Genomic DNA, 25,159 nt, shown 5'->3' on the forward strand with positions numbered 1-25,159 from the left:
ATGCTGGGGGTTGCAGAAATGACGAATGGCAACGGGTAAGTAGTCTACAGAATACAATTGAATGATCGGGTTAAACGTCAATCATAAGGGTGGGAAAATCTGAAATTCTTTGCAGTGTTGGCGCTAGACAAACAACTGCCGCCTGTTGAGTTTGCTTGCGTAATGATCCGTTTCCTTGTCCGTCTGCGAGGCATTGTGTTGCGCAAAACAGTAAATGAATTACTTTGTTTACAGTAGGCCTAGAGAACTACTCCATAATTAGGCTTACAGTGACAGCATAACTACCAACAGATAATTGTCACTAAGAAAGTAGCCAATCATAGTGGGCCGATCTGCGTCTCATTAGTTATTCATAATAATGAAGGAGAAGCACACATTCAATAGAGACTGTTTTGTACATCCGAAATGCGACTTGGACCAAAAATAAACAAAACAGGATGTTTTAAAACAGCAAAACTGAGAGTTTATGTTTATGTTGAAGATGGGCGTGCATAGTTTGGCAAAGTCAAAATGATGTCTCAGGATGTATTACATTGTAACTCCATAAAAGCTCACTAATAGGTCAGTCCAATTATGGTTTAATAGATGAGTAAATCTTCAGTTTAATGGAGTTTTCACCCATTGAAGACCAGAAAAAAACAACCTCTAAACCCTAACCCCTGACCTCTCATTGCCACCCCAGTGTGTGTGTGGGTGTGTGTGTGTGCTGTTCATTAGCTGATTAGTGCTGTGAGGCTATCACCACAATCAGAGCTCCTATCAGGAAGGAAACTGTTTTCCCCTGCACTAGTTCACCAGGCCACACACAGCCCTGGGTACACACACACACACACACACACACACACACACACACACACACACACACACACACACACACACATGTGATGCCATGTGCACACCCAGCATTGCTAGTCCCCATACTCTCTCTGAAGAGATAACTTCCTGCCCTTAGGTTCCTGTGTGTCTATCCCTATCCCGGTGGGGACAGAGGAGGCAGGGTCATGGAGAGGGAACAGGGGAGAGGGAGGGGGTGGGGGTAGTGGTGGGTGTGTGTGGGATGAAGAGAGGGATTGATGTGAGGAGAGCAGAGATGAAAAGAGAGAGAGGGGTTGTGATGAGGAGGATGATGGTGGAGAGAGAGAGAGAGAGAGAGATGGTGAGGAGAGCGGATGTCCTTCCAGCCTCCTGAGACCTCTCCCCTCTGTGCCCCGCCCTGACCAAGAATGGCTATATAAATACATGGCTCTTTCCCAGAGCAACACTGGACACATTATAGTTACTTATTGCAGGACAGACACACACATAGCTCACACATAGGCCTACAGTGCGTGCGTGCGTGCGTGCGTGCGTGCGTGCGTGCGTGTCCATGTACATTTTGTCTTTCTGTAGGAACTATTTCCTGAAACGTATCCTGGGGCCGGTAACTTGGTAGTCAAATGTTTAATATTCAGTTCTCTCTTGGAATTTCAGGGTACAAATGCTGCTTTGCTACAGTTCTCAAGTAAGTTACTTTGACCTTGACAATGGTAGAATAGAAGCTCTCACATACAGTGTAGAGATACTAGCCAGGATACTCAGAGCCAGCAAGAGCCTTTTAAGGGCTTAAGTCTGAAAAGATTTAAATACTGATTCCAGACTGTTGACACAACTACAGCTTACCAGGATCCCCAGCCTCTCTGTCGCTCTCAGGAGCAGTACATAACTTTGTCTTGATGTATGTTTAATCAAGGTGCTCACATTTGAGTTGTCACATTCATCTCTCAGTGAAAAGGACGGTCACCACAATGCTTAAGTGTGTGGGACCACCCCAGCCCTGGCCGTATTACCGATTTACATTTACATTTACATTTACATTTTTGGCATTTAGCAAACGCCTTTAGCCAAAGCGACTTACAACAAATACATTTGTCTAAGTAAGTGAATCATCTATCCATCAGTCATCATAAGAAAAAGTAATCTATGGTAGGACCAGGGGCTTTTTGCAGTCACAATGCTAGAAGAAGGAAGAATTATTATTATTATTATTATTTTATTTTTTTTATTTACAGGAGAGAAACTTGCACTGGGGGGTAGTGGGGATGAAGAGGTCTTTAGGAGGGACAGTTAAGATGTAGCCTGAAGAGATGGGTCTTCAATCTACGGCGGAAGATTTTTTATTACTCAACTGTTAACTGTGCCACTACCTTATGTCCACTGGAGATCCTTATCTACAGGTGGTATACAGGTAACTGTACAACATAGCCATACTTGTATATGATTCAGGTGTACATAGTGTTACTTTATAACCCCTTTAATATTGCAAGGAGTTTTTGTGTGTGTCTGTAATTGGTTACAAATATACAGCACCCTCTGGTGGACATAGCAGACAATAGCAGGGGTGAAATACTAGGAGCTGTCGTTCTGGCTGTAACCAACCAAAAGCTTCTGGAAATTTCCTGTGACACACAGAATAAAGACAAAATAATAGTTTCTTGCCAGGACTTGAGCCTTTAGCCACAGCCCAGAACTAATCAGCAGCCAGTTTGAAACCACTGGTGCGGAGGATGATTATCGTTTCTCCTCTCTGCATAGAACCTGAGAATGACGGTTTGGCCAGTGTTGTTTCAGCTGAGTGGTGAGCTGATGTAGCTGCTCTACATGTTGGCTGCTGCACAAGATCTGGCTCTCTCTTTAAACGCATTACAGTTAAGATTTGATTTTACATTGTGGAGAATGAGACATAATGTAATAAATGCATATTTATAGGATCAGATGTAAAAACCTCACAGTTATCAGAACGACAGAACGTTGTACTGTGTAGTACAGAGTCTTGATCCCTTCAGTGTGCCACTCATCTAGCAGTAAAGCTAACTTCTACCTCACCATTACAAAGCCAGAGAATGTGCAACAGGATATGATGGTCTTCCCAGACCAGGCCATCTTCCAGGGACATGCAGATCCATCATGCTACCCAATATGGTCATAAACAGTATACTCCTAACCACAACCAGACGGTCCTAGCCTTTCACATAGTATACGGTCAGTTTAGTTTAGTAGTATGACACAGCCTACTCCACCCCTAACCACGTTACTCCACTGACTCATAGTACTGCCCTTACTATGACCATGTGGATGAAGCTACAGCCTACTGTGGCTACCCTCAGCCTATTTTGTGTGGCCGGGGGACTGAGGGCTGGGGCTGGGGTTGGGGGACTGAGGGCTGGGGCTGGGGCTGGGGCTGGGGCTGGGGCTGGGGCTGAGGCTGGGGCTGGGGCTGGGGCTGGGGCTGGGGCTGGGGGACTGAGGGCTGAGGCTGGGGGACTGAGGGCTGAGGCTGGGGGACTGAGGGCTGGGGCTGGGGCTGGGGGACTGAGGGCTGAGGCTGGGGCTGGGGGACTGAGGGCTGAGGCTGGGGCTGGGGGACTGAGGGCTGAGGCTAGGGCCATGCAGTCAGCAGCACCCTTCACCCTAATGACAGCCTGTGAGTCAACAGTCAACAGCCTGATCCACAAGCAGCAAGGTTCATCCCAGCCAGCCACCACACAGGAAGTGATGTGGCCAAGCAGATAGCAGCAATGACAGTCGTAACAGAGACAGCAGCAGTATCCACTAGCTACAGTAGAAGTGACACTAGCAGTGACAGAGGCTATAACTGGACAGTACAGCAGACACCTTGCTCCTGCTTCGCACAAGAGTTTGGTAAGACATGCATATTTACTGTATTCTTGAAGAGATGACGTTAGGCTTATTTAAATTACACTTGCATTAAGAGGAGAATATGTTGGTGTGTCCTTTATGTACTGATATGTTCTGTTCTCAAGCTGGATAAATAACAATAAATAAATAATAAGCATAAATAACTTTTTATGCCAAGTATCAGAGTATTCATTGGATTGCAGCTCAACAGACCAGTAGTACTGTATACCCTATAATAGCAATACAGTATTAATAACTGCAGTGAAACATACTTCTTCTTTCAACTGTCAAGGATGACTACACTTTAACTTCCTCATAACATTTTTTGTTGAGCCTACTTTCTTTTCATTCCATTTTCAGAATTTTAGGGGAATTTAAGCCGATTTTTGCTGTTTGTAAAGTGCATTTCAACACTTTAACACGTTTTAACGCTGAAAGGCTGCAGTTGCAATTAACCTCACAAGGGTTGCAGTTACAGTTTTGTCTAGAAAGGCTGCAGTACCGTTAATGTCCAGAGAGTGGCAGTGAATTCCTATGTTACAGGACTACTTTGTAAGATCAGTCATCTTTTCTCCTTTGGCTTACGATTTCAGTAAAAACACTCTAACACCGTCTATGTATCAGATTGCAGGTAGTTTTGTAACCAAAGGTAATTTAAGTGACTGGAATTTGGGCTTAAACCACATTTAGGCTATAACCCTTGGTTCCCATCTTCGGTCCTCAGGGGACACATTTTCTGCAGATTTTTTTGCTTTTTAGAGAATACCTGACTGAACAAGGATGTCAAATATTTAGCCAACCAATGGTACCAGTTGTTAAACCAGTGTAAGGATCAAATTATCATCAGTCTCTGAATAGGACTTTTTTTTTAAGACTTTATTTAGACACAGACACTTTGTCTTCAGAAATCAAACTGTAAACTGAGCAGGATTGGGACTGGAATGTTGTGGCTTCAAAACAACCAGTAGTTTAGAGCAACCTGCAGGCTACAGAGGAGAGATGGAGGAGCCCCACTTTGATTTCAGTTTGGGCTATGCGTGTGCGTGCGTGTGTGCGTGCGTGTGTGTGTGTGTGTGAGTGTAAAACACAGAGCTCTACCTTCCAACCACTCAGCACATTCCTCAGTGCATACCTCAATTTAGTATCAAGTCACTTAACACATTCATTATCATACCCAGCTGGTGATCTAGTCTCTCCGCCTCTGGGGATTATGTTGCGGTTTTGGCTGCACAACATGTCTCTATTCACATCTCATGCAACAGGAGAATACACTCATTGTAACTTTTTGTGTGATTTATAAGTGGAACTGTCCTACAGTTCATGATGAGTACTGCAATTATCATATGACAGCCAGCACCACAGTATTTTCAAACCATATTTTATTTAGAGCCTGTTGCAGCTGGCCTGTCGTATAAATGTAATAGTTGTGTTCTAGCATGAATTTCATATTCATTGCTTGCCTGTGTGTGTGTGTGTGTGTTTGCGTGTTTCACACTACTCACAGCGGTGCGGAATGTTGAACAGGTTATGACAAGCTGTCGAAGATAAAAGCTTCTGGGTGTGTATTCTCAGAGACAGAACTCTCCTCAGGGCATGAATATTTCTGACACACACACACAAACACACACACACACACACACACACACACACACACACACACACACACACACACACACATACACACACACACACACACACACACACACACATACTTCCTTCTCTGTATTAGCCAATAATACTCCCACAAGAGGAACAATATTAAACTGTCACACACAGTATTTTTTTACCTAGCTTCAGATCTTGCTGAACCCTGAGTGAATGGCAAGTATATCACTTTATCAGGTATTAATTTTCTTCCATTTGGTAAGTCATTGTGTTCAGGATCTCCCTGTATCTCCTTTTCTGTTAAGACTTCTATTTATGTTCTTTCCGTTCCTGTCTGCTTGTGTGTTTGTTTGTCTCCAGTTTGCGACGATTCCTCCCTGTTTGTTGTGACACCACAGGTCCTTGTGTAGGACCTTTGATCAGGGTCTGGCAGTAATGGGCGGGTCTCTGGTAGGTTGGTGGGAAGTACACAGGGCCATTGGCTCAGACAACACAGACACTCTTCATACAGCGTCCTCATTGGAAGCCTTATAGCATGTTGTCTGGCTGGCAGTTTGTACTAAGTTATTTGGGACTGTAGAGCTGTAGTGGTGATGTAACCCTCTCTCTCTGATGGTTAGAGATGGGGAAGGGGAGAGAGGTGTCTGGAGGGTGGACTCTGGGGTTGTGTGTGGACCCCCCGCCCATAGACACACACTGTTATCTTTTTCTCACTCTCTCTGTCTGCCCTTCACATGAGGGAGGAAGCCTGGTGGGTCTGACACTGTTCTGCTGGCCTGTCTGGCTGAGAGTGCTGCTCCATGGGAGGGAGTGTCAACTCACAACAACATGGAGACTCTTAAACAAAGATTTCTGGAGAGGATTCTAGGCATTATATTGCAACAAAAGCAATGAACAGCTTGTACATCTTTCTAAGATTAGCCTTTTCAATGTATTTTACTGATGGTAGAAACGTTGCTGTTGGTGTGATGATGGTGAAGTTTTGGGCGTGTGACATATCTGCTGCAGTCACAAACAGGAAAGGGTAGGCGTGTGGGAGAGGACAGGCTGCCATCACTCTGTCATCACACCACTGTGTGTGTGTGTGTGTGTGTGTGTGTGTGTGTGTGTGTGTGTGTGTGTGTGTGTGTGTGTGTGAGAGAGAGAGGGGTGGGTTCACGGTGTGAAGAGTTCAGTGTGGAGGGTAAAGAATGTGCTGTGAGGGTGTGAAACACACAGAGGATAGGATCAGTTATTAACAGTTAGTTTGGAATCTTGAGACGACATGAGACTGTTGGTATCTTAGGAAATATGAAATCTGATAGAATAAGATAACTTATGTTATATAATAGTCCTTAGACAAGGTGTGTGTAATGTGTAAAGGGTAGTGCACCCCAGTTGATATTTATGAGTGCCGGTATCCTGGCAGCCCGTGCCATTGAAGTGAGATGAATGGTCTGTAGCTCTAATTGAGGGAGCACACTCAGTCATATTTCTACGGTTAGAACAAAGGGAGAACAATGGGCAGGAAAGCAAACACCACAGATAGTACCATAGAGGAAATAAAGCCAACCTCCACCCTCTCTGGCATCAGACTGGACCAAGTAGACCACAGAGAGATTAGATAGACAACTATACTGCTTATCAACAGAAGCCAGCCGCCATGTTGAATGTCTCTCTCTGACTCTCTCTCTCTCTCTCTCTCTCTCTCTCTCTCTCTCTCTCTCTCTCTCTCGCTCTCTCTCATTGCTGGATGAGAGAGAGGACACTGATATCCTATCAGAGAGAGGAGTGTCCTCATTCGCTGACATACAGAGAGAGAGAACAAGCGAGAGAAGAAGTGGGGGAGTAAAAGTGTGCAGCACAAGACCAGGACAAGACCAGGACAAGACCAGGACACTGCAGAAGTGGCCTCTCTTTCTCTTTCCCTCTCTGCTCTCGCTTCTACCTCTCCCCCACTTTCTCGTGCTTTCTGTGAGGTTCTTGTTTACCTGCCCTGAGGTGGGGGTGGGGCAAGGAGCCGATAGGTGTGCTGGCTCAGAGCCACTCCCCTGTGTGTGTAGGTCATTCCTCTGGGTGTGTGCCCTGGAGGTGTGTGTGAGAGAGAGGGAGGGAGAGAGAGAGGGAGTGTGGAATGTACTAGCCTGCTGCTCCAGGAGAGAGAGGGGACTGATCTGCTGAGAGCTGCCCAGGTGTGAGATCCTGTACTGGGCTAGGAGAAGAGGCTGGTGGGGGTCAGGGGTGTTTTTTCAGCAGTGGAGAGCTGAGACTGACCACACACATACACACACACACACACACACACACACACACACACACACACACACACACACACACATACACACACACTTGGAGGACCATTGTGACTGTGTTTCCGTGTGGAGGACTACTGTGACTGTATTTCCTCGCTCTGACCGAGGAAAGGAAAGGAAGGGAGCAGAGGAAGGGGAAGGAGGGATGAACGCTCTGAGGCTGAAGGAGCTGTCTAACTCTGACCTGTACAGACGCAGGCAGGAGAGACCTGACAGCTATGGCAGTTTAGCCAGAGACGGCCTGAGGTGAGCCCTCTCTCTCTATATCTCTCTCTCTCTCTCTCTCTCTCTCTCTATATCTCTCTCTGTATATATATATATATATATACATACATACACATCTTTTTCTTTCTCTCTCTCTCGTGTTTGACCAGGCTAGTAACAGGCAGCGGGTCAGCTCATGTAATGTACTAGGGGATGGTTAGAGATAGGTTAGCCTGTTCCTCAGGGGAAGTCATGGTCCATTAGCATCAGGTAGCTGCCGCAGAGAGCCACAGAGGCTGGCCTGTGTGGAGTGGATGGTTTTGACGGGGGGGGGGGGGGGGGGGGAGATGTGGCTCAGTAGGAGCCCTCTGTAAAGTACAGTATGTAGCTCTAACACAGTGAGGTGAAGAAAGTGTCTGAGGCTGTGGTTTTCGTATGCTGTGATTGTTACTGACATTTGCAACACTGTTGTCAAAACATACTGTTCATCACTCAGCATGGCACTCCTTTTGAGTTTGAAATGAAGGTGTCTCTGTCTCTCTCTCTCTCTGTCTCTCTCTCTCTCTCTCTGTCTGTATGTGTGTGTCTGTGTGTCTGTGTGTGTGTGTGTGTGTGTGTGTGTGTGTGTGTGTGTGTGTGTGTGTGTGTGTGTGTGTGTGTGTGTGTGTGTGTGTGTGTGTGTGTGTGTGTGTTGGGCTGTCCGCCCTTGATTAGAGGGCTGAAATGTCAGGAATGCAGAGAGCTCTTTAGAGGTGACCTTAGCGGGACAGACACTGCCGCAGAGAACAGAGAACACACACCACACACTACATCTGTATCTCACACACACACACACACACACACACACACACACACACACACAGTGTGTGAGTGATGAGAGCTGATATTCTCTCTCGCTGATATGGAAATGAGTGATGAGAGTTGATATTCTTGCTCACGCGTACGCACACACACGCACACACATGTGCGCATACACGCACACACACACACACACGCACACACACACACACACACACATACACACACACACACACACACACACACACAAATCTGCATTCACTACTGCCAAACATGATCCACTGAAGTGAAATGCAAGCTCAGCAACATGAGCTGTCGATGGATCATTTTTTTTCTTTTTTTACTGTGACTACCTCTGGTTGGTTTGTCCCTGCTACTTGACGATTGAGTGTCCCTGATACGTAGTGTCCCTAACCATAGTGATTCCCTCATATCCTCCTCTCCCTCAGCAGGAAAAGGAAAGTCAGGGCCGTACTGAAGGGCAAAGGGGCATAGGAAACAAAGAAAAGAAAAGGGAGGAACATGCACTTCATGTGTGCATGAAGAGGCCAACTTGGCTAAAGTGTATAGCATGTTTTGCTAAAGCAGACCTTATTCCTCAGTTGCCATAGTTTCTGTTGACACAGTGGAGAAGGAGAGCAAGGTTTGTTTGGTTAGTGTGAGTGCTGGTCTGTGGTTCAGACTCCAGACTGTTGCTAGTGTCAGAAACCATGGAAATAAGGATAAGGTTCAAGGATATCCATCATCTCTGTAGCATAGTGTTAGTGTTAGCATTAGCCTGTATGATCTTTCATCCTTTATCTTCATTCATTTCTATGGTTTACTCTACTCTCTCTTTCTCTCTCTGCCCAGGCTGAACTGTGTTTACCCAGCTCTAGCTCCAACTGCCTCAGTGTTGTCTTAGAAACCTGAGTAATATACCTGTCAGCAGTCAGCACTGTCCTGCGGCTCTGAGGGCAAAGTACAGAGTACTTTACTGTGATTTAGATTGGTATCAGAACTAAACACATATTCTGTCACACAGGCGCACAGGACTGAAAAGTGAAAACCTAAAGCAAGCTTACGTCTAGTTTTGAAAAAGATAGTCATAGATGATGTAATGGATCCTCTCAGACCAGCCTCTCCTCAATCCTCTCTCAGAAGGTCTTATTTCAAGTCAGTGATAAGAGGAGAGATGCCAGAATGCCATGATGATTCAGTCTATTTGTTGTGAAATGTTTAGAGAGCATAGTTTCCGGCTGGTTCTGTGTTCTGTTCCGAGGTTTGTGAGATGAGTTATCCCCGGACGTTACATAACAGCCTTGTTTCTCCACTGACTGAGCTGAGGCGTAGAGGAGCCTGGGGGAGCTCAGAGGGCCAGGTGTAGCATGGCTAAAGCATAGCAGTCAGGGAGAGACTTGAATGGGTTCTGGTGTCTTCAGAGGGCCTTGGAGAGCCTGAGGTAGTGGTATCCTGCCCTGAAGTACACAACATGCTGTTGCTTGAGCAATAAGAGACTGCAGCTGCACTATTTCACCCACAGGAAACGTCCTATCATCATTATTTACACTTCTGATTCATGACTGATGATGATTTTATTTGTTTTGCTCAAATCTGTAATTGATTGAACAATGCATGAATTAGGCTACGTGACAGTCAAAGTTTGTATTCCACCCTAAACGATTAAGACATGATGTGAAAGTCTGAGAGGAGAGAGAGCAGAGAGTATCATGGCTCCTGCTGTCTCCTAGTTGTTGGAGGAGTGTCAGTCCACACACCCAGCTGGCTCTCTCTCCTACCAGTCCTCTCAGCTCACTTCACTCTACTAGACATGTCCAAGAATGTGTTTTTACATAGTTTGAGTTGTTTTTGTTAAAAAAAGGACGATTAATATGTTACAATCCTCACTGATACTGACAAGCACATGATGGTCAGACAGACGGACTGAAAGACAGGCGGACAGGCGGACGACCAGACAGCCTTCCGGATACACATACAGACAGACAGACAGGCAGACAGACAGACAGACAGACAGATAAACTCAGCAGTGTTTTTGTGTGTTGTGAGACCAGAACTGTATGTGTGTACTTATACCATGCACTCAACAAACACACCATCCAAAGAGACTGTTGTGATGGCTCAGCATCAAAGAAAAGAGCTGACACCTTCTAGCCTCTGTCAGATAGTCAGCATCTACGACCTGTGTTAGTTTACATGCCCAAGTAGGAGACGTGAAAGAGAGAGAAGCCCCTCAAAGCAAAGGCTTAGTCAAGCTTTTAGAGGTGTGTGTGTTATCTTTGCATGTGATTACTTATGTCAATACTGAACTAAACCCATCTAAAGCCTCTCCCCACCTCAACACACAAACACTCTGTATCTCACTTATAGTACAGTTCAGCTGTAAAATGAACTCTCAAAGGTAACAATAAAGTATCCAGTTCTTAATCATACAGTATGCTATATTTGTTTGTACACCCTGTTGCTTCAGTTTGCTTTTACTGACCCTGGATGGCAGTGTTACCCTGTAGGCTGAGATGAATGACCCTGGAGGATGCTCCTCTGTCGCTGTGGCCATTTTTAGGCGCACGGTGCTCCATGCTGTTTGGCCTGCTTTATTATTATGTGTGTGTAACAGTGTCCCTTTTTTTTTTATTTTTTTTTTTTATATGTTTTTAAGGCATTTTTGCTTTATTGGGATAGAGACAGTAGAGATTGACAAGAAGGATGGGTGAGAGAGAGAGGAGGGATGACATGCAAGACATGTCGAGGGTCGGAATCGAACCAGGAACCTTGCGATTACGTGGTATGCGCATTAGTGTGCTACGCCACTAAGCACCCCACCAGTGACCCTTTGACACTGTCCCAGTTCAGTGTTGTATTTTTACCTTGTCCAGATCAGGTGTCACCAAACATAAAACCAGTCATGGTCAGAATCGTATGTCAAGTCATGTCAAGTCGCTCAAGTCATGCAAAATTCACTGTTTACGATTGTAACTTCTATAATGCATACTATACTGCACACATTCTCCTCACTGTAACAACACTATCCCACCGTATCACACAGCACTTGATAACAGTCTTACTGTGTTGAAGTTGAACGGTCGCCTTGTCTTCTATTCTGTATACCGGAAGACTGGTCCAAGAGAGAGAGAAAGAGGGAGAAACAGAGAGAGTGAGGGGGAGTAACAGAGAGAGAGAGAGAGTGTGTGCGAGAGAGAGACTACCCTGTCTCTGTTAGCTCCACCTGTTGTTGTGGAATGTAAACAGTGGTAGTCAAGAATAGGCTGGCTGGGTCCTGAATGACAAAGGCATGATCAAATGGAGACAGTCCCTCTTCTTTTGTCATGTTTTGATTTCTCTACGCTCACTGCTCACTGGTGTTCCTCTCCTCTTTTCCTCTCTTCTTCTCAGAAGTAATCAGTAGGCTGTAATCAGGGAGGGTGCCTTGTGTGTTTCCTGTTTTGGTCCCGCCCTCGCCCCATTGTCCTGTCACTCCACACCAGTTTCTATGGTTGGTTGGGGCTCAGTGGTAGGTGGTGGCCAGTCTCTAGTTGAACCTAGTTGTGGCTAGTCTTGAGATGTTGTTTTGTTGAGGGGAGCTGGGTTAACAGAACATTCAAAAGGATTTAGGTGGGTCACTGTGCAGACATTTTTGGTAGACACTGTTTTACATGACCACGTCAGCCATGTCAGAGCCTGGGATCAGAGAGAGAGAGAGGCGCACTTCCTTTAGACTTTTACTTAAGCAGGTCATTGAGGACACCCAAGAGTACATGTACTGTACAGTGAATTAGAAGTACAAGTGATTGAGTGTGATTTCTGGTGTAAGAGTTGGAGTGTCAGGGCTAATGGTATTCTGAGGGAGAAAAAAAAAACATGCAGTCTGTCACACACCAGCCCCTCTAACCAGGGGCAGGGAGGGAGGTAGGGCTGGCCTGTACCCTGTAAACACACACACACATACACAGGCACATAGCGTCAGCTGCCAGCGCCTAGTTTGGAGATGAGACTATACTTGGCGTCTATTTGTGGAATGATGGAAACATACAGAAGACTGGAATAGCAGAAGGAAATGCTACCCCTGGTTCAGTGTCAGGAAGCCGTGTCCTAGCCCAGGTTGAGACACACTGGCTGAGATTGAGATATGGAGCCATGGGGGTAGCCCTTGTCTTACCTTCCTCACTTCCCAGGCTTTTAGAGCAAACTGACAGATGCTGTTGTTGCATCTTCAAACATGGCCAATAGGTTTCTATACTGAGGGAAAATCCGGTATTTTTCTCACAAATTAGATATGTGTATTTGGGTTTTCCCAAAGATTTATGTTCTTGGCCTTTTGATGTTGTGGGAGTGGTCATTAATTTAAGGAGAGGCAGTAGACCACTAGGATGTGATGAGTTTAGCCACATAAACAGCTTTGATGGGGTACTGTAGACATCCCTTATAGCTAGCAGGAATGCCAGTGGTACTCACATATGGATCAATTGAGTTGTTTACATTTTTGAATGATTTCAATGTGTTTATTCAGTAGATAAGAAATAGTATAATAAAGCTGAGATTCTACTTTCTGTTAACTACTTTTAGGTATTCAATGTTGTTGTTTTTACTTCTCAGAGTTCATGTCTCGATCTTCTCCTCTCCAGTGTAACATACTGAATTGCACAACTTTGGATCCATGTGTTAGATCTCTGAGAGCGGAGAGTTCACAACTCCAGCTGTTACACGCTTGCATGCACAAATACTGTGTGTGTGTGTGTGTGTGTGTGTGTGTGTGTGTGTGTGTGTGTGTGTGTGTCCATTGGCTCAGTGACCTCTGTCTACACTGAGTAGGCATCTGGGTGGGCTTTTAATTTGAAAGAGTGACCCACCCCTAACACACACAGAGAGAGAGAGAGAGAGATAGAGAGAGGGAGGGAGGGAGTGTGAGAGAGTGGGAGAGAGAGAGGGAGGGTGTGTGTGTGTGTGTGTGTGTGTGTGTGTGTGTGTGTGTGTGTGTGTGTGTGTGTGTGTGTGTGTGTGTGTGTGTGTGTGTGTGTGTGTGTGTGTGAGGGGTAGTGCACAGACCGCTCCACTCTGGGATCAGTGAAGTCAGAGTAGTCACTCTCCTGCTGCCCTGTGGATTACTGCTCCTGTCCTGCCTCGATTTAGGCTCTGTGTTTGATACGGGTTGTGTTTGGAGGCTAGGGGCTGTGTTTGGGTCAGGGACTGTGTTTGGGTCAGGGACTGACTGTACGGAGTACCTGGTATTATGGAGGTTCAGAGCCGGTCGATGCCCCCCTCCATCCCGGAGAATGGGGAGGCTCCTGATGTTGCCCCCGCGGAGGTGAATGGGCTGCGTCATGACGATGGGGGGGAGGCGGAGGTGCCCATCTCCAAGTCCCAGAGGAGGCGCAGCGACATCAAAGTCTACAAGGAGTTCTGTGACTTCTACGCCCGCTTGTAAGTAGGTGGCTCAGTGGGTTTTAGCCAGATGGCTCTGGTGATGTGATGGTCCAGTTGATTCCCACTTCGGCCACATACTGTTTGTTCATTCACTTTTAATAATAAAAGTATTCGCTAGGTGACCTTATTGCAGTAAATGATTTATATATAATTATAATTTATAACTTGAGGGCAGAAACACACAACACTTACTCCCCCGAGGACTGGGGGTGTGTCTATGTCTCAGGACTGAGTGGATTGACTGGATCTCTGGAATGGATCTATAGAATCTTCAGTGATCAATGAACTGCACGGGAGAAAGTGTATGACTGGATCCAACATTCCCTCAGGAGCTTTAAACCAACTCTGTCGTAGAGTCAGTGCAAAGGGATACAGTCTCGATTGACTGGTTGATCTGTGTTTTCTAAGCTTATCGTAACATTTCGGTATGTGAAGAATTCTGGTATTATAGCAGGCTTACCAGCAGTTTGATTAGCTTAAGCTCTATAGCTTTGTGTTTTACAAGACCTACTGTATGTCACCAGCCTCACGGGTGGCTGGAGTGGTAGTATCCATTGGCTGGGAGGTTGACTGAGGGCTATTTTAGTGTAGGGGGAGTTTGTTATGCAAAGTAAAATTTACCAGCAGGCATGTGAAGTATGTGTGCGTGAGAGAGACAGGAAGGAGGCAGGGGGACGAGGACAGACTAAATATACGTCAGAGCCATTTTGTGTCTCCATTATTAATTAATTGTATCACTCTTTGGGTCTCCATTATTAATTAATTGTATCACTCTTTGGGTCATTCACACTGCATTGTAACTCATATTATGTTGGTCATTGTTGTTATCATCAAGGATAGGTGATTGACATTTCCTCTATAGTAGTAGTCAGTGGAGGCTGGTTTAGTTGGAAATCATCGGAGGAGGGCTCATTTTAATGCATGGGTCTGTCCTCTGATTTCTGGTTCCACCAGCCTCCCCTGGTACGTGCCCTGGTGGCTACAGGCAGACAAGGATGAGAAGAGAAGTGGAGGTCTGTGTCTTCTCTCAGACATGTGCTGACAACCTGGATCCTTTTATAGTCACAAACAGCACCGTTGACACAGGGGGGTGGGGGGAGGATTGTGTAAATGGGGTCAGAAGTTCACAACCCTGCCTCCACCTTTATGAAGCATCACTCTCTGTCACAATGTCGTTGTCAAACTGTCAAGTCATTTCATAAAGTTTCTACCATAAATTCTATGACTTACTCACCAACTCCTTATTAGTCTCTGGCCCTCAGACAGGAGGTGGAAATGCCTAGAGGGATGTGTCACTTCCTCCAAGAGTTCCATGGGGCAGGGCAGGGCTGTCTGTCTGTATGATGTCAGGCCAGGGTCTGCATCCACTGACAATATGGCGTCTATACAGTACATCTGACACTGAAAATAGCTGTGTACTGTAGAACAGCCAGATTGAACCTCTGCTTTCACACTTTTTACATCTTGTGGCCATGTGCTCCAGGCATGCTGGAGGGTACTGGGTCACTGCTGTGAGCAATGACCACTTATTGTATTATTGTCAGGTGCTTTTCTACGATTATTGGTGAAAAAGATGTGAGATGTACAGTTTGGATGCAGTTGTTGTTTTGTTCAGTAGAGAAGGGGAAGGGATGAGGAGAGAGAGAGAGAGAGAGAGAGAGAGAGATCATTCCCAGCAGAAGGTGATGTGAGTTACTATGCACTAGGGTATCGCTTGTTGAAGGCCGTACATGGTTGTGTGTGTGTGTGTGTGTGTGTGTGTGTGTGTGTGTGTGTGTGTGTGTGTGTGTGTGTGTGTGTGTGTGTGTGTGTGTTATGGTCTCCCAGACACACATTGGAATTCTGACCTTTTAAACAAAGCAGACACAATGCCCCCACCACCCCTCCTTTTTCCTCTCTCTTTCAACACTTGAATGCAAATGGATTTCTGTTCAACGTATTCTGTGCATTGAGTTCACTGTAGTTCTTGTTGTGAGTGAGAAATACTCTGATGGTGTTGGTGGTCAGTATTGTATGTATTGGTATAGTATGTGTCAGTGGCAGTGGAAGTGTTCAAGTCACGAAACCGAGTCTAAATAAATAAAACTGGTCGTCAGATTGAGTGCCATGACATTTACTGTAGTCCTTGAGCCTCTCTGTGTGGGATTGGGATTGGCGAGGATAGGATATACTGTACTGAAAGAAAGCCATGCCCTTATTTGAACTCATTTTTTCCACTTGTTCTTTTTGCACACACACAAACAGTCTCTCTCTCACACACTCATCATCGGTTCCAATTTAAACAGTTATTGAACCTGGTGTTCCTTGGCAGGGCCTGTGTAATGTTGGCTACAGTTAAGCCACACACACATACAGTATACACACACACCGCTAAGGGTGTGGATGCGACTGAAGAACTTTTTGCCTCTCAGCTGATTCGGCAGTGTTAATGCAGGACAGATGAGTGGATGCTTCGCCCTGCTTCTCAGAAGACAACATATACATTTCTCAGCTTTCTCTGCATCGCCCGACTCCCTGATGGGCTGAGCCAGATCAACACACCAGGGAACAGGCCTGAGAATCAATAGGCTGTGTGTGTGTGTGTGTGTGTGTGTGTGTGTGTGTGTGTGTGTGTGTGTGTGTGTGTGTGTGTGTGTGTGTGTGTGTGTGTGTGTGTGTGTGTGTGTGTGTGCGTGCGCGTGTGTCTAAGTTTGCATGTGTGTGTACGTGTGCGCATGTGTGTGAGCGTGTGTGAGTGAGAGAGAATATCAGCTCTCATCACTGTACCCCACCCTGTTCTCCTTGCCCTGAATCCAAATACTCGCTCCAGCTGGTGTTGTGTCAGAGAGAAACTATTATTTTCTCTATGTGATAAATGTTCTTTAGCAGCGGTGTAGCTGCTGATAAACCCTTGCGAAAACAGTTCTGCAGTGTGTACATTGGGACGTTATAATATGACCTGTTCATTCCTATATTTAGGTATTGGTTAGAGAATGATTACTCTCCTCTCCTTCTCCTACCTCTCTCTCTCTCTCTCTCTCTCTCTCTCTCCTCCTTTCTCCTCTCCTCTCCTCACAGCAACATGGCCAATGCCCTGGCCAATGCTATGTGCGAGCGCTGCAAGAGTGGCTTCGCCCCGGCAGAGAAGATAGTGAACAGCAACGGGGAGCTGTACCATGAGCAGTGCTTCGTCTGTGCCCAGTGCTTCCAGCAGTTCCCAGAGGGACTCTTCTATGAGGTAGAACTCTCCCTCTCACCTATCTTCACTCTTACCCTCTCACCAACACTCCACAGTTGCCTCGTCCCAAATCAACTCCATTATGCCTGGTCTCGCCTTTTGTCTTGTTTGTTATGTTGTAGCTGAGAGCAAGAGAGGGTGACAAGTTTCATACCTGCTAGTTCGATACCTCCCTCTAACACACACGCACACGCGCGCACACACACACACACACACACACACACACACACACACACACACACACACACACACACACACTTCGCTGGCCTGCATTAATGGACTGTTAGAGGCTGGTTGGTATCCCACTCTCTGACTGATCAATGCCCGGTAGAGCAGACAGGAGGCCAAGACGCATCTCCAGCAGACCCCTGGGAGCCCAGAACTCTCCCTTCATTGGGAGATCAAAAGCCAGAGCCAGAGATAAACCAGAACATTTATAGCTCTGATCAAAGCCAAAACACACGCATGTGCGCATACACACACACACACACACACACACACACACACACACACACACACACACACACACACATCAACGGCATCGTTCTGTACATACATTGTATGTATGTTTTGGTCATATGTTTTAACCTTTTTAAACCAATGTATTTTTCTGCAGTTTGAGGGCAGGAAGTACTGTGAGCATGACTTCCAGATGCTGTTTGCTCCCTGCTGCCACCAGTGTGGTGAGTACAGCTGGACAGTTTCATTCCTTAAAGAAGGAAATGAACATATCATTTCATTCAGGCTCAAAAGACTGCTGTAAAACACTTCCTTAAAGTTATATTTAATCCTGACCGCAAACACATCTAGAATCTCATTGTCTCTTTTGTGAAGGTTGTATTTAGTCTTCTCTCTACTTGATAACCGTGCTGCATCCTTCACCTTGAGCTGTAGACATTACCGTTCAGTGTTATACTGTTCCCTAAGTTCTACACTCCTGATAAGTAAACAAATCACAAGGTTAACCACCAATTGTGAAGATAGGTCAATGTTTGGGTTTGTTGCCTGAAAATCTCTTCAATAGGTCTGTAGACATTGACATTCACCACATCAGAACTATCCGTATCTCCTCCCTGACATAGGCCTAATCACTTCTCACAAGGAGAGTAGGATCGGAATAGTCTTTAACTTCCTCCCTGTCCTCTTCCTTCTCCCAGGGGAGTTCATCATTGGTCGTGTGATCAAGGCCATGAATAACAGCTGGCACCCTGACTGCTTCTGCTGCGACCTCTGCCAGGCTGTTCTCGCTGACGTGGGCTTCGTCAAGAACGCTGGCAGGTCAGTCCAGACCAGAGTTAGACCAGACTAGAGTTAGTCCTGGGCATGATTACACCAGATCAGTGTTAGTCCAGGGTTTTGTTTTAGCATGCGGGGTTATGTTTGTACTACTCACACCCTCCCGCCACTCTCCCACAGACATCTGTGCCGTCCGTGCCATAACCGTGAGAAGGCCCGTGGCCTGGGCAAGTACATCTGCCAGAAGTGCCATGCCATCATTGAGGAGCAGCCGCTGCTGTTTAAGAATGACCCCTACCACCCTGACCACTTCAACTGCAACAACTGCGGGTATGTGCACAACCTCCACACAACCACTTCACAACCTCCACACAACCTTCACACAACCACTACACATGTGCAGTCAGTTCTGCTGTACAGTCAGAATGCTGTTTTAGGTTGATATGCTTTATACAGGCAGGGGTGTGTTGTCTGTAGCTGGGAGAGGCTCCACTGGGTTCAGGGGAGTTAAGCTCAGTGCATGTCAGCCAAAGGAGATTAAAGGAGTGAACATTTGGGAGGAGAGGATAGATTGAGGGAGAGAGGGAAGACAATAAGCTCACTTCAGCTCTGAATGATCCAGAATTGGAGTTACATGGCTAATAGTTGTTCAGGATGTTTCCCCAGGCATCTCATTCTCCTCTGTGACACTCTGTGGGTTGTGTGTAGAAATATCCCCTAATAAAGCAGAACTCACTAAGATCAAGAAGCAGAGAGGGGCACACTGTAGGATGCCAAATGAAACAAGCTCTCTCTCTCTCTCACACACACACACACACACACACACACACACACACACACACACACACACACACACACACACACACACACACACACACACACACACACACACACACACACACACAGGAACACCTGTCCATGAGCTGACTCAGTGACTCACACTAACATATATCACAGAAATAGAGGTGTGGTAAGCATTCCACAGTTTTAGTGCTTCACAGCTCTGGCCCTTAGGTCCTTATGTCTTGAAAAATGATAAACTCTCCAAACATGCTGCAGTCTACACCACAAAAAACACCCAACCCATTGACATCAGTTGTCCCTTGTTTTTTCCCGTAGCAAGGAGCCGTTACCTCTGTAGTAAAGTTTGTCCCTCTCCTCTCTCTGTAGTAAGGAGTTGACTGCTGATGCCAGGGAGCTGAAGGGTGAGCTGTACTGCCTGCCCTGCCATGACAAAATGGGCGTGCCCATCTGTGGGGCCTGCCGGAGACCCATCGAGGGCCGTGTGGTCAACGCCATGGGAAAGCAGTGGCACGTGGAGGTATGGCATTACCATGACATATCCCTAATCCTTACCAAATCCAACCCTGTTAGCCAGATCTGTTTGTGTTTTGTTATGGTGTGATAATGAACAACAGAGGAGTTGAATGAAGCACCAACAGATCTGGCTACCAGGGTAGATAGATACTGTATCCATACTCTTCCCTCCACTTCCTGTCACAGCCATAATGCACATGGATGGAAAAGAGCTGTATTGTTGTAGTACTGTCATTCTCTGAATAACTTATGTCCTAAATATCTTACTTTCCCTCTGATGCCCTCATAGTAGATGCCCTCAAAGTAGTCTGTTATATGTATAGTGTCAGTCCTATCCCTGTGCTGGCGGCTGGTCTCATCTCTGCGATCATCCCTTTTATTTCCCTCTGCCGTTTCATTGCTCATATCTGCACTACTTTCTTTCCTGTCCTCCTCTTTGCTGTCACTCTCCTCGCTTCTCTCCTTCCTCCTCTACTTCTCGTCTCGTCTCTCCTCTGTGTCTTTTGTCCTTCTCCTCCTCTCTTCCCTCCCTCTGCAGCACCATGTGTGTGCTCTGTGTGAGCGTCCATTTCAGGGCCACCCGTATTACGAGCGCGGGGGCCATGCATACTGTGAGAGGCACTTTGACATGGTGAGGGGTTAAGGTTAGGATAACCTTGACTGCTTGTCCTGTTTTGGCCTGTGCTCTGAGCTCTGCTGCTGCTGCATTCTGCCCCCTGCTGGACATCCCTGGTACTCACCTCTCACAGACACAGAGGGCTCCTACTGTACCAGATGGGTTAGTCAGTCAGAACACAATTGAAGTTGGGCAAGTGTCACATATAACACTAAATAGGGCCTCATCAGAACCATTGATGTACTGAAACGCACAGTATATCTATGGCTCTGAATTAAGAGTATAGTATCGAGTCCCTGCTGTCTGCCTGTAGGGGGTGAGTGCTTCCACTGGGGGGCATTCTTCTGTCCCGCTGCTGCCCACTGATTCCACACTAATCTGAGACTGAGCTGGTCTGGACTGAACTGGATTGATCTTGACTCGGCTGGACTAACCTGTTGTGTGGGGCGGTGGGTGTGTTTGCAGCATTTTGTGTGTGCTAAGTGTGAGAAACCATTCCTTGGACATCGCCACTACGAACGCAAAGGACTGGCCTACTGTGAGACTCACTACAACCAGGTAACATTCCCTTACTGAGAGACTCCCTACATCCAGGTAATGTATGTTCTGTCTGAACTAGTCGTTATCATTAGCCTTGTGTCTCTCAACACAAGTAGAGAGCCTCGAGGCCTGGTAAGCTCAACAGGGGATCACACAATCATCATGTGCTACACAGTATCAAACTAGGCACTGATTTCCACTGTTACAAAAAACATTGCATTTGTCTTTGAATAAGCCCCTTTCAGCCTGTGAAGAATAAATGCATGTTGTTGAGATATCTTTGCATGCAGCATATGTAATAATGTAATGATAAACCCATGAGGAACCCAAAGGCTGAACCAATGTCCATGCAGCTCTTTACTGTATGGGGGAGGGTAACGCTCCAGTGTACTCAGTTGGTGTCATCTAGTGGTGAAAGTGAAATTTGAATATTAATGATCCTGATGCAACAACATCAGTCTGTACTGTAACAAGATGAACAGATATGATATGTTGTAATGTATTAAATTGCATGGTATACATGGCTCATACGATTAGAATGCTATGAGAGACTTGCCCATTATATCTGCATGTTAAAGTGAACAAGGAGACACTCTCTGACCCTATCTTCTTTCTCCTCCTACAGCTGTTTGGAGATGTCTGCTACCACTGCAACCGGGTCATTGAAGGCGATGGTGAGATATTACGTCACCTTATTGTTACACGTTATTGTTGTGTTTGCAAGGCAGCAATGTAGTGTTGTTTATTGCTGAAACAATTACATAAGGTGCCCACTGGGCTGATGTGTGCTGCTGTTGTGTGTTTCAGTGGTGTCAGCCCTGAACAAGGCCTGGTGTGTCAATTGCTTCGCCTGCTCCACCTGCAACACCAAGCTTACCCTCAAGTGAGTGAGACTGTGCAAACCCAGGAAAAACATGCTTTAGGTCAAAGCACAGACTTGTCATATCTCCAACCATCATTGATTGATGACATTTTGGGCTTTCTTTGGCACTCTGGTTGTACTGAGTGAGAACTCAAACTAGGGGTAGTGTAGCCTTCCACTATCCTCTTCTGTGTCTGTCATCCTTGTCCTTTCCACTGTACCTGTTACCACTGTGTCTACCTGTTTTTCCACTGTATCTGTGTCTATCTTTGTTTCCACTGTTTCTGTGTCTACCTGCGTTTCCACTGTGTCTACTTGATCTGTTTTCCAACCTGTCATCTACCTGTGTCATTCCTATTTTCTCTATTTTCATTGCTCTCTCCCCTTTCCTCTCTTCTTCCTCCTCCTCCTCCGTTTCCTCTACCTGGCCTTGTCAGGGATAAGTTTGTGGAGGTAGATCTGAAGCCAGTGTGTAAACACTGCTACGAGCGCATGCCGGAGGACATGAAGCGCCGGCTGGCCAAACGCGAACGCGACTCCAAAGACAAGAAGAAGAAAACTCCCATCTGTCTGTAAACCTTTCTCCTTCCTCTCTCCTTACTTCCACTTTCCATTCATTGGTTAGTTTCCATTTCCTTTCATTCTATTTTTCCTTTTACTTCATGGTTTTCTTTACATTGAAATTAGCTCTAAATTATAGATTTCATGTGTCCATCGTATCAGCTCAGTAAAAGAAAGTGCTAGGCAAAGAGGACAACTATATATGAAATATGAATAATTAAAAACAAATACATGATGGATGTAAAGATAAGCTACAGACCATAACGATCGTAATAACAGTCGCCCATTAAGACTTTTAAACTGGCCTAAACTGCTCCTGCGTCAACACTGATTGACCATATTTAGGAGCTCCGGCGGAAATGGTGCTGTCAACAACCGTTTCTGAGGCAGATACACTATGGGCTTAACTCATTGCTGTAACCTCTAATCCGGAAGTCCTTTTCTCTCAGATGGGATAGGCGTACAGTAGTCTGCTTTGCCTCAGATCATTCACAGTAGTAAAGAAACTGCTTTGTTCCCACACTCCTAGTCTCTGTAAAGCCCTAATTGTTTCCTGTCTCTGGGTTGGCTGTATGATCTCTGGAGGCCCCAGCAGGTTCCACACGTGTTCTCCCTGATCCCCAGAAGGTCTAATCTGCTCTGCTCAGGAACTCTCTCCAGGCCGGGTTGTAGTACTTAAAGAGCAGGAGAGGACTGTGCTGTGTAATACTACAGTAGAAAAGTATTACAGTAGTGGGATCAGTACAGCGAATGTATATAGGCCATACAAAAGAAAATTCTCCACAAAACATGCCACAGAGTTGTAAAAGTATTTGTATGAGGTATGCAAATACTGTTGAGTCATAATCTGATGATTAATCATTGCAGCTCACTAAACTGGTTGGTATTGCTTGCATCAATTTATGTTAATTAATAGCCACTAAAACATGTATTTCCCCTGGTGCTTGCAGGAACAAGTTTGTGGAGTTTGACATGAAGCCGGTGTGTAAGAAGTGCTATGAGAAGTTCCCTCTGGAGCTGAAGAAGAGGCTGAAGAAGCTCTCTGAGACCGTTGGACGAAAGTAGACAGACAGACGGAGAGACGGAGGTCCATGAGCCTGGTTGTCCCTGAATGGCCATGGTTGAGCAGACAATAGAGGCAATATGATCAGAACTGATGAGCAAGTAGATATTGGCTCTTGATTTGGAGTGTTGGGGTTAGGTTAAGAAAAAAAGAAAAAATAATAATCACATTGAAAATACTGTACTTCCGTCCTTTCAATCATTGCCAGGTAGTGACAATCAGCCCTTGAGTAGTCTGGGACAAGACAACACACAGCGGTGGATGTTTTACACTGAGGGATGATGAGTCTCAGCCTAGTGCCAGCATCTGAATATACTGTATACTGTATATATGTTGAGATGCTTATCTTATATATTTCATTTATCTTTTAGCATACCATTTCACCATTCACTTTTAAAACCCACCTGTATACCAGCGTACATGCCAGTATTGAGAAAGATGTTACTGATAACCTGATAGCCTGAGTGCCAGACTATTCCTGCCTTAGACAACTCATTTGTTGTTGTTATACCAAACAAACAGAAACAGACTGGTACCTGAGCTATGTTACTGATACTATACATAATTCTGTGTCGTTTGATGTTTTCAGGATTTATTGAGACGTGACTCTATCCAAAGATGAAATTGAATGTGGCGATACATGTACTGTATGTATATCTCCTATAGGGCTTCTGTGTTCTCATAACAACATTGTGCATGCGTTATATTTACACTAATGTTTGTTTTTACCTTTTACCACATGTATAATAAATGTATACCGCTTTATGTACTGTCAACCAACTCTTTGCAAAGGCTTGTTTGGCAAATGTATGTTTGGTAATCACAATGCAAAAAATAAACAACCCATATTTATGTTACAGTAATGGAATCAATAGCTGTCTGCCTGGAAATGATTTGGTCTTGCATTACATCATGACTTTCCAAAGATATGGCAGTCCAAGCAGTACATGTTGAAATGTTGATGCTGTAATGGATTGTATGCAACAGGATGTATGACTAATGTTGGGAATGTGAATAAACCAATCCTCTTAGGGTGGTATGCTGACTTCCTCAAGGTTTAGATCCTCTTAAAGAGTGGAACTGAACACTTGGAGGAAGGGATAATTTCCTCACTGAAACCATGAGTTTAGTTGAGTTGATAATAGTATTAAACTCTATTTGTTTGCATAGAGTGATAAGATTACACATTCCACTGCTTAATGGGAATGAAATAACCAAGAGTGGTTCTCCTCTTTCCATACAATATACAGTAATATACATTCACATAGGCTACTTGAGCAACAAAGCTTGAGGCAAGTTTTTATTTATATGTAAAATGCTTGTGACATTAATTTTGGCATGATGAATTTATTATTTGTATTGCTTAATTTGTAAACCAAGATGTGAGATGTCCGATGCAAATTTTATTCAATGGACTTCGAAATAAACATGTGTTGCTTTGCCATGATTCTCCATGCATTTTATTCAAATTGCAAACATAAAGAGCTTGAATAAACTTTCATGTAAATACAATTATTTTATCTGAAATTATCTGATACTGACACCATACTGTTTCCTCGAATGCATTCATTTTCAAGAATAGTGGAAATAACATACGTACATGTATGATCACATTTATTTTCACAAATTCACTCAGTGCTGGCAGCATGTAATATTATTTATTTCAAGGTTTCTTGTACACTGCCCTAAAGTGAAATATCAAAGAGGTTTCTCTGCATTTTCTCCTGGCATCCCCAACTTCAAAGTGCGTCATTTG

At 45.2% G+C, this 25,159-nt stretch overlaps 1 protein-coding gene across 5 annotated transcripts in view; it reads left to right on the forward strand.

Moving 5' to 3' along the window:
• The window catches only part of LOC310813279 (LIM and senescent cell antigen-like-containing domain protein 1), a 24,968-nt gene extending 121 nt beyond the window's left edge, over window positions 1–24,847 (forward strand). Inside the window, exons 1-10 of one of the 5 annotated variants that reach the window (XM_083682151.1) lie at window positions 1–35; window positions 17,049–17,208; window positions 17,825–17,891; window positions 18,366–18,486; window positions 18,625–18,774; window positions 19,615–19,765; window positions 20,843–20,935; window positions 21,543–21,591; window positions 21,725–21,800; window positions 23,291–24,847. The exon at window positions 1–35 is cut by the window's left edge and continues 121 nt beyond it. In XM_083682151.1, coding sequence (XP_083538277.1) covers window positions 1–35; window positions 17,049–17,208; window positions 17,825–17,891; window positions 18,366–18,486; window positions 18,625–18,774; window positions 19,615–19,765; window positions 20,843–20,935; window positions 21,543–21,591; window positions 21,725–21,800; window positions 23,291–23,405 — 1,017 coding nt within the window. In that variant the 3' untranslated portion in view covers window positions 23,406–24,847. Of the gene's footprint in view, window positions 36–3,540; window positions 3,679–7,376; window positions 7,818–13,908; window positions 13,989–17,048; window positions 17,209–17,824; window positions 17,892–18,365; window positions 18,487–18,624; window positions 18,775–19,614; window positions 19,766–20,842; window positions 20,936–21,542; window positions 21,592–21,724; window positions 21,801–22,216; window positions 22,508–23,290 lie in introns of those variants that run through there. The other 4 variants (XM_083682152.1, XM_083682150.1, XM_083682153.1 and 1 more) reach the window with 4 other exon arrangements.
• Window positions 24,848–25,159: the final 312 nt, after the last annotated feature.

The sequence above is a fragment of the Argentina silus genome (assembly GCF_951799395.1).
Source record: "Argentina silus genome assembly, chromosome: 12".
NCBI classification, from domain to species: Eukaryota; Metazoa; Chordata; class Actinopteri; order Argentiniformes; family Argentinidae; genus Argentina; species Argentina silus.